Source organism: Narcine bancroftii, chromosome 1 (assembly GCF_036971445.1).
Source record: "Narcine bancroftii isolate sNarBan1 chromosome 1, sNarBan1.hap1, whole genome shotgun sequence".
In the NCBI taxonomy this organism is placed as follows: Eukaryota; Metazoa; Chordata; class Chondrichthyes; order Torpediniformes; family Narcinidae; genus Narcine; species Narcine bancroftii.
Window position 1 is genome coordinate 224,254,954 of NC_091469.1, and position 13,233 is coordinate 224,268,186.

Consider the following 13,233-nt stretch of genomic DNA (forward strand, 5'->3'; position numbering starts at 1 on the left):
CCGATGATTTCTGATGATACAATGAGCAATATATGGCAGCAAGGAGATCTCAGATCTGTACTGAATAAACTAATTTTACTTTGGTCGTTATGTTGAAGGTTTGAATATTTTGGTTTATACTGAAAATAAATAACAAAATAATATGAGCTCTTTTTGGGGGAAAAAGTTTTATCCTTTTCAAACTAATCAGCTCTGTGTTGGTAATAGGCCTTTTTCTCCATAAATACAGCTTTCAAAACACAGCTTACAAAATACAGACACTGTGTACTAGGGAAAAAAAAACATTTGCAAGTGGTTAAACAAAAATGTCTGCAGATGCTGGGGTCCATTGCAATGTGCTGGAGAAACTCTGCAGGTCGTGGGAAGTAAAGGATAACCAACGTTTCAGGTCTGGGCCATTCATCACAGGAAGGCGCCTGTATATATAGTTGGGGGGGGGTGGGGGGGAGAAGAAGGAGGAAGGCATATTGTTCTCTGCAATTTCTACCACTTGCTGCAGGATTCCGTTACCCGACTCCTCTTCCCCTCTCCTCTTTATGCCGGGACTGCTCCTTCTGGGAATCATCCTTTGCCACGAATTGCTCCCTCGGTACCTACCTCTGTGACTGCAAGAAATGCTACTCTTGCGTCTACACCTCCTCCCTCATCACCTCAGGGCCCCAAACAGTCCTTCCAAGTAAAGCAGCACTTAATTTGTGAATCTGTTGGGGTCATGGACTGCATCCAGTGCTCCTCTCTGCATCAGGGGAAGAACATCGTTTCAATGTGTACTTTCACTCTGTTGGCTGGAATAGCAAATGGAAGATTATGTAGTCAGGAAATTCAAGGCCCCTTTTAGAGTAGGTTATTAGGTTGGCACAATACTGTGGGCTAGAAAACATATGTTATGCTGTAGATTTTTATGTTCTATGGCAATCAAGTGGCAAACCATTTCATTCCTTCCACCGTTGTCACATGATGTGACATGAAAGACCCCAACAATGAAGACGCTGTTTACATCCAGTACCGCACGGATGGCAGTCTCTTCAATCTGAGGCGCCTGCAAGCTCACACCAAGACACAAGAGAAACTTGTCCGTGAACTACTCTTTGCAGACGATGCCGCTTTAGTTGCCCATTCAGAGCCAGCTCTTCAGTGCTTGACGTCCTGCTTTGCGGAAACTGCCAAAATGTTTGGCCTGGAAGTCAGCCTGAAGAAAACGGAGGTCCTCCATCAGCCAGCTCCCCACCATGACTACCAGCCCCCCCACATCTCCATCGGGCACACAAAACAGTCAACCAGTTTACCTATCTCGGCTGCACCATTTCATCAGATGCAAGGATCGACAATGAGATAGACAACAGACTCGCCAAGGCAAATAGTGCCTTTGGAAGACTACACAAAAGAGTCTGGAAAAACAACCAACTGAAAAACCTCACAAAGATAAGCGTATACAGAGCCGTTGTCATACCCACACTCCTGTTCGGCTCCGAATCATGGGTCCTCTACCAGCATCACCTACGGCTCCTAGAACGCTTCCACCAGCGTTGTCTCCGCTCCATCCTCAACATCCATTGGAGCGCTTTCATCCCTAACGTCGAAGTACTCGAGATGGCAGAGGTCGACAGCATCGAGTCCATGCTGCTGAAGATCCAGCTGCGCTGGATGGGCCACGTCTCCAGAATGGAGGACCATCGCCTTCCCAAGATCGTGTTATATGGCGAGCTCTCTACTGGCCACCGTGACAGAGGTGCACCAAAGAAAAGGTACAAGGACTGCCTAAAGAAATCTCTTGGTGCCTGCCACATTGACCACCGCCAGTGGGCTGATATCGCCTCAAACCGTGCATCTTGGCGCCTCACAGTTTGGCGGGCAGCAACCTCCTTTGAAGAAGACCGCAGAGCCCACCTCACCGACAAAAGGCAAAGGAGGAAAAACCCAACACCCAACCCCAACCAACCAATTTTCCCCTGCAGCCGCTGCAACCGTGTCTGCCTGTCCCGCATCGGACTTGTCAGCCACAAACGAGCCTGCAGCTGACGTGGACTTTTACCCCCTCCATAAATCTTCGTCCGCGAAGCCAAGCCAAAGAAAGAAGAATTAGGTTGGCACAATACTGTGGGCTAGAGAACATATGTTATGCTGTAGATTTTTATGTTCTATGTCAATCAAGTGGCAAACGATTTCATTCCTTCCACTGTTGTCACATGATGTGTCTGTCCGTGGCCATCTACATATTATAGCTCCCTACCCCCTTCTTTCTCCTTTCAGAGCTGCTATTGAACCTCTCCCCATCACTTCTCATTTTTTTCTCTGCTTTGTTATCCGGTATCCACCTATGAACTCTTGTGTGCTAGCCTGTGCATTTCCCCCTGCCTGTTCTCTCCTTACCCCTTCACTCCACTGCACTTTCCTTCACCTTTTCATGTACCTGTCTGTTTTTTTTTGCTTATGCCTGATGAAGAGCCCAGGCCTTTACTTTCTATGGTTGCTGCATGTCTTCCTGAGTTTCTCTAGCACGCTTGTGTATTGTAATTATTTGGAAGTACATACCTGATAGTATATTAATTTGATTTTAATGGATTTCCAGGTGGAATAAACTCAGATTTGTAAAACTGTATAACAATGGACAGCCAAGTTTGAAATCTCGTGTATTGTCATCATCAGTTTAATTGCAGTTTATTAATGAAATGGACTCTTGTTTCATCACGTTTGTTTTTGATAAAAGAATTCCAAATTTTAAAAAGCAAATGTTGAGGCTGAAAGGGGAAAAAAAACTGCTCCTGCACTGAACTAAAGCTAAAAATTGGTAAAGCGAAACGTACTCAATACTATAAAGCAAAGAAGGAAAAAGATCAACCTTGTTTCTACTCATTCTGAAATAGAGCTCTCCAATAGAAAATAATATTGAAGAGATTATAATTACCCTCCTTCTTTAACTCAAGTGTGAAGAATTCTTGGAAGGTTCAGAGAATTGCCAGAGAGCATGTGGGGTGTGACATTGTATATAAATATGTTTTTTGGGAGGTAAATTGGGAAAGGTTTGTTAGAGTAAGTCACATACAAACACTTTAAACAGATCTTATCTGAAATACTAGAGCTCTGCTAATGCTAGACATATTGGCACCACAGCTTTTGGAAGAGCTTTGGAGAGTGCCCAAGAGACTTCACTCATGGATTGTTGTTTACAAAAGGCAACAAATGAAAGATCTTGTCGGAGCCACCTTTTGTCTGGAGTAGAGCTTGCTGTTCTAAGATGGTCATGTGGTTTTGCAAGTAGAGAGTGTCAAACAGTCTTTCGAAGAGAGAGAGACACACACAGATCATTTCTACAGTGTTACAGCCAGCAACAGTAGCTGGGACTGGAACAGGACACGCCTGCAAGCTTGTGGAAAGCCCCGTTTGGAAGACAACCTAGTCAAATCCCTTGTAGTTCATGCAAGAGGAGAGGACTGGCTGTCTAATATTTCACTTGGATGAAGTGAAACAAAAAAGGAACTCTGTGGTGGTGACCTGAAAGAAAGAGGTTATCATTTGCAGAACACTGAAAGGGCAAGTTTTGTCAGCAAGACACTGGAGTGGCTGATGGAAGTACATCACTTGTGGATGTCCTGGAACAACAAATCTCTCTCTGAAAACCGACAAGAACCTTCCTGAGCGGTAACCCATTTACCTTTCAAGCACCAAAGCCTGTTGAACTTTATACATGTTAAATTCTGTGCATAGTATAAGAATTGCCTGCAACCAGTGAACTTGGAGGAATGAGAAGTGAGATTGGACTGTGATTCAAGGAACTTCTCTGAACTTGCACACCTTACATACATATGCGCTTAGAATTAGAAAGGGGTTAAATTAAATTAAGTAAGTCAATAGTGATAAATTTAAGTTTGATTCTATTTTCATGTTTAAAGATAATTAAAAGCAACTTTTGTTTAAGTAACCATTTTTTTGGTGAATATCTATTGCTGCTTGGTTTTGGGGTCCTCTGGACTCGAAACAGGGAAAAAAAACATCTTTTGAAGAGTAGTGGCTTCAAAAAAATGGCAGGAATTGGTTGGGCTGGAATTTATGAAAGTTGGTTGCATGATTGACTTGAAAATTAGTCTATAATGAGTGTTAACTCTCACTGCTGTCATGCTGACATGAAGAAACTGTTAGAGAAATTGATCATGTTGGATGACATTTGTGTGAAGAGAAACAGTTAATGTTTCGAGTCTGGGACCCTTCATCAGAACTGAAAAAGGGAAAAATGGGTTAGTCTAGGTAGCAGTGAAGCTGGGGGAGAGTGATGGGGCAACCAGGGTATATTTTCTGAGACAGTGAAACAATGTTTCTATTTTCAACTTTTATTTCAGATTTCCTGCATCTGCAATTTTCTTATTTTCATTTGCTCTTGTGCAGAAAACATTTTTAGCAAAAACATTTTTGATTACATTAAATTTATACATACAGCATAGTAACAAACCCTTTTGGCTCACAAGCCCGTGCCACTCAATTAACCTACAACCCCCAGTACGTTTTGAACACTGGGAGGGCTCTTGCTCTCTCTGTCTTTTCTGTGTGACCCCAGGAACAGCCTGCAAATCAGAGATTCTCTCTTCGTCTGCTCTGAGGATGAACTGTGACGAAAATCCTTGCATCCTTCCACACAAACAGCAAATCCACAAACTGTAAAGAGTGGGAGGAGACAGTTTTCATTTCACAGGAGTCTCAATGGCAGATGTTTGACTGGGGTTATATTCTGGTTGTGCAGGAAGGTTTTGACTTTGGGAGGGAACCTCTCGCCAGAGGCCAGGACCTGGTGGTTGATGAATTGCAGTGAAGGGCACTCTACCAGATGATCCAGATGGTCTGCTCAGCAAACCATATGCTGTCCCTCAGTGACTGCAGAACTTTCTGTGCTGAACATTTTTGAAAGGTGGGAGGAAAGCAGAACACCCAGAGAAAATCTACGCAGACGTGGGGAGAACATACAAACGACACTGGATTTGTACCTGGGTTGCTGGCGCTGTAATAACATTGGACTAACCATGCCACCAAACTTGACTTATGGTCAGTGTTTGGGGCACTCAAACCTTGGTTCTGTGCACAGCCTGATGGAGCTATTACAAAGGTATATGTCGTTCACCTCATGATCAAGTAGCTTGTTTATGGCCATCGAACTCATTCTATTTTGGATCCCCACATGAACAGCCTGGATGATTGCCAGGGCTGAGGTATTGGGGATGGGCCTCATCCGTGCCAAGTACAACAGTACCAAGAACATCTCACACCTGATGGCCAATTTCTTCCTTGTTGTTGAGAGAGAACACTGCTCGCACAGTCCTAATATCTAGTGGTTCTTTGGTCTCTGACCAATTTTTGCCACGTGCCTCAGTTCCTCTGAATCAGATGCCCAGCACCTACAGGTAGTCTGATCTGACTAAAAGGAATGTCAGACCTGCCAAGTCAGTTACTGAAAAGCATTGGTTCACTCTTCTGGTTAATTCTGGCACTCGATGTCAACACAAACTGGCCGCAGATGCTGATCAGTCTGTGAACTATCCTGTATATGAACAGAAGACAACACAACTGGGCTTCACCTTTGCCTCTGAGAGTGAAGGTGATTAACCCCTTTGCATTCAAACTTTACCATCTGAAGTGTAATGGGAAACGTCTGCCATTGTGAGGATTATGTAGTGCATGGCTGCAACAATAAGGTCCCTCTGACTATGTTTAAAAGGTGGTATGCTTTTATACATACACTAGGCATGAGGATGTCTCTAATCATGGGTCACCTACGGCTCCTAGAACACTTCCATCAGCGCTGTCTTCGCTCCATCCTCAACATTCATTGGAATGACTTCATCACCAACATCGAAGTACTCGAGCTGGCAGAGTCTGCAAGCATCGAATCCATGCTGCTGAAGACCCAACTGCGCTGGGTGGGTCACGTCTCCAGAATGGAGGACCATCGCCTTCCCAAGATCGTGTTATATGGTGAGCTCTCCACTGGCCACCGAGACAGAGGTGCACCAAAGAAGAGGTACAAGGACTGCTTAAAGAAATCTCTTGGTGCCTGCCACATTGACCCCCGCCAGTGGGCTGATATCGCCTCCAACCGTGCATCTTGGCGCCTCACAGTTCGGCGGGCTGCAACCTCCTTTGAAGAAGACCGCAGAGTCCACCTCACTGACAAAAGACAAAGGAGGAAAAACCCAACCCCAACCAACCAATTTTCCCTTGCAACCGTGCCTGCCTGTCCCGCATCGGACTTGTCAGTCACCAACGAGCCTGCAGCAGACGTGGACATACTCCTCCATAAATCTTTGTCCGCGAAGCCAAGCCAAAGAAGAAAGAAGAAAAGAAGAAGGCATGAGGAGAAGACTGGAAAATAGCAAGGATACCTTGGATTCTGGGGCTAATCAGTGGTTAACATGCAGCTTGTTTGTAGCAATTATAAGCTTGTCACACAGGTTGCAAGATATTTAAAGAAAACCTCAATTAGTTTTAATTCTATTTTGAGTAACAGTACAACACTTGTTTAAGCTAACCATAAAAGGATGGCAACAGGAAATCTCAAGATAACCGTGGCAATTGCTTTAAATCTACAAAAGTTAGCAGAGGAATGTTTCATCATCATTCTATCACTTTGGGAAATTCTGTGGCTTGGATCAGTTAAGACAATGCCTTAAGTAAATAATATACAACCCTGCCCTGTCCCAGGCTTTAATGCAGTGAAATCCCATGTTATCCAGCACCTACGGGGATTGCGGATGCAGGATGTGCAAATTTTCCAGTTGATTGAGACTCACCCTTATAATGCCTAACTCATAGACCTGTATTAAGAATACACAGTTTAAAAGACAAAAGATCATGCAAAATGTAATTTTGGGGGAAAAAAGTCAGTATTGTCGACCTTAATTATGAAAAGTTCACTTTAATTAGGTAATTCAGATATCAGATTTATTGACAGAGGACATACAACCCTGAGATTCTTTTTCCTGCGGGCCAGCCAGAATTGCCGCTGATTGGAAGTGCAAAAAGACGGTATACAGCGTTTACATGTAAATAAATAGAGAACTGTAAACAGATAAAGAATCGAAAGGAACTGCGCAAAACAGAGAATTTTTAAAAATTCCGTAACTTACAAAATTTATATTTCAATTAGAATTCTGGTTACTGGAGCTATAACAGTATTATGCTAACCCCACTGGTATCTATGCTGCTGCCATACTTAACTCCCCCCCCTCCCTCAAGTTTACAGAGCAGCAACAATATATTAGCCTTGCTAATATGCTTAATACTTAATAATATAGTTAGTAGGCAGGGAGAGGGAAACGCTTTGGGAGAGACGCCACAGCAGTGAATGGCATCGGTTGGCTCTTCATCCTGGGCGCCACCATCTTATTCAAACACAACTTTATTCAAACTTTGTTCAAACAGCTCCTGCAGATAGGGCGCTCTGCTGTGAATGTCTGCTCCCATCTTCATTAAGGGGTTGTGTCTTCTGAGAACATTTGCTTTTATACTTTTAAACTATTTTTATTTATTTTAATTGCATTTATTTATATATTTAATCTTTTTTTTTTGCCAATTGGTTGGGTTGATGGTTGCTTGAATTCTGGATTCTGGGGATTTCTGTATTGGCAAATGTTGCATTATTGATTTGCTGTATCCAAATCTATGTGTACCTTTCTGCATGGGTATGCTAGTGATGGATTTAAATGGCTGCATCCTGGCTTAGGATCACTTGTCTATAATGTGTAGATGACCATTGTTTGTCCAGAAAGGCTTAAACTTGTCCTTCCTGTGCCACTATGAGCATGTTGTTTATCTTAAACTATTGTCAAATTTTAAGTGTTAGTATTTTTTTGTTGCTGCTCTTGTAGTTGGTGCAGAAATCTACTGTGAAGCTCAAACACAGCACACGTTGCTGTGGATGCATGTATTTCTCTGCCTATCCTTTATAGCTTTCCCACCTCTGCTCACTCTCTCTCTTTCTGAGTTTGAAAAAAATTCATGGATCACCCTTTGGTCTTAAAATAAAGAGTGAGCCTCCTTGTTAATGAATCGACCATGTTCTTTCCATTTGACAGTTCTTGAGATGTAGTATCAACTGCAGAATCTGACCAGTCTTTGGGCTTGTTCAGATGAGCAGAGGCTGCTTTGAACTTAGCCATACTAAATTCAGGCGCATGCAGCTGTTCTCAACTTCTTGGATGACTGAAGATCACAAATCAAATGTGGTATGGGTATCCACCTTTGACCTCTTGCCTTTTGGCCTGTGCTTCTCCCTTGTCCCTTCTTTCCCCTCCCCACCCCTTCCTCTTCCACCTGCCTGGTTTTTGTTTCACGTTGATGGAAGTTAATCCGACAAGTATGAGGTAATGCGTTTTGGGAAGTCAAATTTTGGTAGGACATACAGAATAAATGGCAGGGAATTAGGAACCATAGACATGCAGAGAAAACTTAAGATGCAAATCCATGGCTCTCGAAAAATGGCAAAAGGGAGTAGAGAGGGTAGTAAAAAAATAACACTTCAGGAAAGATGGAATAGCAGTAGAGAGGGCGCAGAAGACATTTCCCAGGATGTGATGATAAAGAGTTGGGATATGATGGGTTTGAACTCACTGGAATATAGGAACTGAGTGGTAACCTCATAAAGGTTTATAAGATTGAGAGACATAGTAGAGATAGTCTTTTTTTTTATCCCCAGAACAGGGCAGAAATTCAAAGGATAATTGAAGGTTAAGTTTGCTTGAGGGTAGTGGTTATTTGGAATGAGCTGTCGAGGAAATGGTAGAGGTAGAATCAATTACAAGAGGCATTTGAACAGATACTTAATTGGGTAAGGTGGAGAGGGACATGAGTCTTATCCAGGCAAAAGGGATTAGCAGAAGTAGGTATCATTGTTAACATAGATGAGATGGGCTGAAAGAATCAATTTCCGTGCTGTCCAAGTCTATACGTAATTGATTCTCTGAAATCTGATATTATCCCTGCAAATGTTTTACATAAAGTTGTACTTTTTTTCAAAAGGGAGGAACAAACACTGATTTGACTAAGTCGAAGACCAGCACCAGTACGAGTACTCGATCAACTGAGGTAAGAAAATGAATACTTTCTTTAAGATGTAACAGTCATACTGAAGATAAAATCTTTAATTTTAGCAATGCGAAGCTCAGTGTTTCATGCATATGGAGTGAAGGACTAGTTGAAATGAAATTTTAATGTACTGAAGGTACTGAGTGTGCAATGTGTGTGGGAGTGGTTAATCTTCAATTAGGTGATTGTTGGAAAAAGTCAAGACCTACTCTCTTCATTGACCTACATTTCATTTTCAATTTTTATTTTATCATCCACTATATTTTGCTTTGATATGATTGAAACGCAAAATAATTATTGTAACAGGATAAATTTGTATTTAGACATATAGCATGGTAACAGGCCACTTCAGCCCATGAGTCCATGCCACCCACTATACACCCAATTAACATGCCCCTGGTACATTTTGAGCAATGGGAGGAAACCTGAATCCCCCAGGGAAAATGCACACAGAGATGGGGAGAATGTACAAACTTCTTACAGGCAGCATGGGATTCGAAACCTGGTCCTGAATGCTAGCACTGTAAAGGCATTGGGCCAACCACTTTGCCAAACATGCCGCCCCATTATGTTATCATTCGAAATTTGTATTTTCAGTTCTAGATTGAGAAACCTTTGTGAAATGAAATAATAAAGTATTGGAAATATATTTATGAGAAAGAGACATGGAAATGGTTTACTTTTTGGTTACTGTGGTTGTGTGTAATTTTTTTTCGGTGATAGCTAGAATGATATATTTGTATTTGTTATTCGACCTTTGCGCATATTTTATCAGTGTGTTTTACCAATTACAGTACTTGAAATTTGTGGAAAGATAATGTATTTTGCTTTGGAACTTGTGGGTATCCCTGATGCATTACCCAATTTAAATGTTAAACATTGCCTCAGCAAAAGTAGTGGAACTTTGAGGAAAAAGTGATTGTTAGTAACTCTGAGACATTTAACACATTGCTGAAGATCCTGAAATTAAGGTTTAAATGGTTAACTTGGAGTTAATATTGGAGGAGACATCTAGTATCACCAGTCATATAATCAATACTAACCATGCCTTAGAAAGTACAGTAATACCCCCGGTATCTGGCACCTGTGGGATTGGTAGATGCCGGATGAGTGAATTTTCTGATTGTTTGAGGTTGCCTGATGTGGGGATTTTCAAATTAACAGGGAGGCATGCCAATTTTAAACTTCTGTATTTTTACCTATTCATTTTCCACAATCTTTTTTTGCAAGCTGCTTGAATTCTGGATAATGGGTTTTACTATATTTCATTTTATGTGAAAAAATTTGAAGCTGTCATGAGAAGCATGATCTATGTTTCACTGTAGAAACATAAAATCTGCTAATATTTGGTTAAAAATCAACTTTATTTTGATCTTAAGAATCGTTCATAAAGTTGGGAAAATATTTTTCTAAAAATATTCTATATTAGAGGACTCCCAGAACATATGAATCAATGAAGCTTCAAATATTTTACATTTATCCCATAGTGCAGTGGTTCCCAACCTTTTTCTTCCAACTCACATACCACTTTAACTATTCCCTATGCCATAGGTGCTCTGTGATTAGTAAGAGATTGCTTAAGGTGGGATGTGGGTGAAAAGAAATAAATTTGAAAACCACTGTTTTAATCGTGCCTAATTGACTTGTTATGTGCACGGTTTCATAACTCCAAAGGAAATGGGCCAATGACAATTTTTCTCAAGCAAAATAATTTGGTAACAATTGTGTCTAGAGCAGTGGTTCTCAACCTTCCCTTCCCACTCACATCCCACCTTCAGCAATCCCTGACTAATCACAGAGCACCGATGACATAGAGAATACTTAAAGTGGTATGTGAGTGGGAAGAAAAAGGTTGGGAACCACTGCCATAGTGGATCATTATCAGGATAAAAACGAGATAATTTAGTTTTGGACATGTGTATTCTACGCATCATTTTAAATTGTAACAAACAATGTTGTGCATAAAATGATTGAGTCATTAATCAAATTAACAGTGGAGTCCTAGTCTTCATCTAAAAATGATATATTCAAACCTTGTTCCTACTCATTCTTAATTACAGTCATTGAAGCTATTCTTAGATCCATTGTTATTGTAAATAATTGATATTAATCCATCATGGTCAAAGAGTAAATCAAGAATATTGGAAATTTGAAGAAAATCAGAAAGGTTGGATTGAACAAAATGCCTAATTTGTAAATATCTAAAAAAATGCCTATTATAAATTTAAATTTTGTTGACAATTGTTCAAAACAAGCAAATTTACCTCAAATATAAAGGTCTTTAAAACTTTTAATACCTAATCGATGCCGCTCCTTAAAATCTGTGTCGAATAAAGAAGTTTGAATAAAGGATGATTATCTATGCTCTTTAATTATTTATTTGGCTTTTCTCTTGAAGTGACCTCAGCCCAAAAGAAAATCATAGCTTTTACCTCACTGATTGCTCGATGAACAATTCTATTGAAATGAAAAGATAACTCTTCACCAACTCGTATTCAATGGTTAAATGATATTATGTCTTGTGTAAATTTGGGAGAGGGGGGAATGAAATACAATATTATAGATGTAAAGTTTGAATTTGATAAGATATGGATTGCTTATCATAATGGATTATTATCATAAATTGAAGATAATCGGATGTACCAGAGACTTGATGTCTGGTATCTGAAGGTCGTTATTCAATCCATAACTTCATAACTTATATAAATTAACCTGGTTTAGAGGGATGAGTTAGATTAGTGGGGGAGGGCGGCTTCTTTCTTTTTTCTCTAGTGGAATTATATAAAATTGGAATTAGGAGTGGTTTAGTTATTGATCATATCACAAAATAAGATGATGATACATACCTTTTTATGAATAACAGAATTTTAATTGTATTTTATCTATTTTCTATTCAATAGTGATTTTATTAATTATGAGAATTTGTTTTGAAAGAGGCAAGTTGTCTGTATGTATATGATATGACCCATTATATGCTTTTAACTAGAAGACTATCCACAGAGGCTTTTTATCTATTAAACTCAATAAAGATATTAAAAAAGAGAAAAGTCAACTTTAAACCAGACTTTCAGCATCAACTATTAAATACACTGACTTTGAAAAGAATAACGTTTTTCTGGTGCCAAGAATGAAAAATAAAACCAGAAAATATTGGAAATACACAACAGGTCATAAGCAAAACAGAGTTAACATTTCTGGTGGAAGAGTTCTGACAAAGGGTATTCAACCTAAACATTAACACATTTTCTTGGCTTGGTCTGCTAAGTACATCACCTTCTATTTCTCTTGAAAATACACCATTCATTTTTCCCTGTATTTTAGAATTTTGTAGATGATTCTTACAACCCATAAACTCCAGTAACCTGAATTTGATCCTGGACTCTGGTGTTGTATGTCAAGATTTTCTACATTCTTCAAGTTCAAGTTTATTGCTGGCATCTCCAATTTCCTTCCCTGTCCCAAAAACAGTCATAGGTTAATTGGCTCCAGTACTTTCTCACTAACTGTAAGTAAACAGTAAAATAATTGAAGATAAGTTCACAGGTTTGTAACAAAGAGTAAATTGCAGGTTACTAAGAAAAAAGGAGAGGGTTGTGAGACTTGTGGGATTGTTCTATTGAGAGCCAGCATGGGCTTGATGAGCCAAATAGCAGTATTTGTTACAAATAGTGTTGTAACAACTAAGAATGGTCATAATGATAAAGGATGTAAGTTACAAGTGTTTACCCCATCAAATGTATTTGGTCCAAACAATGATAAACTCTACACATTAGAATGGATATGCTGGCCATGTCAAGGTTAGATAAGGCAGGGATGTGGTGGAAGCTTTGAAGGGAGGGGTGGCTCCCTTTGGAATTGGGCAGGGAGCAGTGTGGAGGATCACTTTATCCTATTTTCCTTTGGTGGAAATGGTTGTGTGGAAAAACACAAAACTGTCTGAATAACTCTGTCATCACAGGAGAGATGGTTGGATTTCATGCAGAATGCATAGCTCATTGACGGTATTTGAAAATGGCATTTAAATTGCTATTGATTAAAAATATGATAAATAAAGGATTCCAAAAGAATGCTGAACCCGACCATCCAAAATCTTGTTTGCAAGTAAATTGATGGCTGTGAATCAACAATATTTTCCTTTCTGGGTGATGAAGATTAACACTTTGGATT

General features: G+C 40.1%; 1 protein-coding gene across 9 annotated transcripts in view; it reads left to right on the forward strand.

The window, feature by feature from the left end:
* cast (calpastatin) overlaps positions 1-13,233 on the forward strand; it is a 194,597-nt gene that overhangs the window by 9,729 nt on the left and 171,635 nt on the right. For all 9 annotated transcript variants that reach the window (XM_069891956.1, XM_069891995.1, XM_069891947.1 and 6 more), the window contains exon 2: positions 9,001-9,066. In XM_069891956.1, the coding sequence (XP_069748057.1) occupies positions 9,001-9,066 (66 nt within the window). The remainder of the gene's footprint in view (positions 1-9,000; positions 9,067-13,233) is intronic.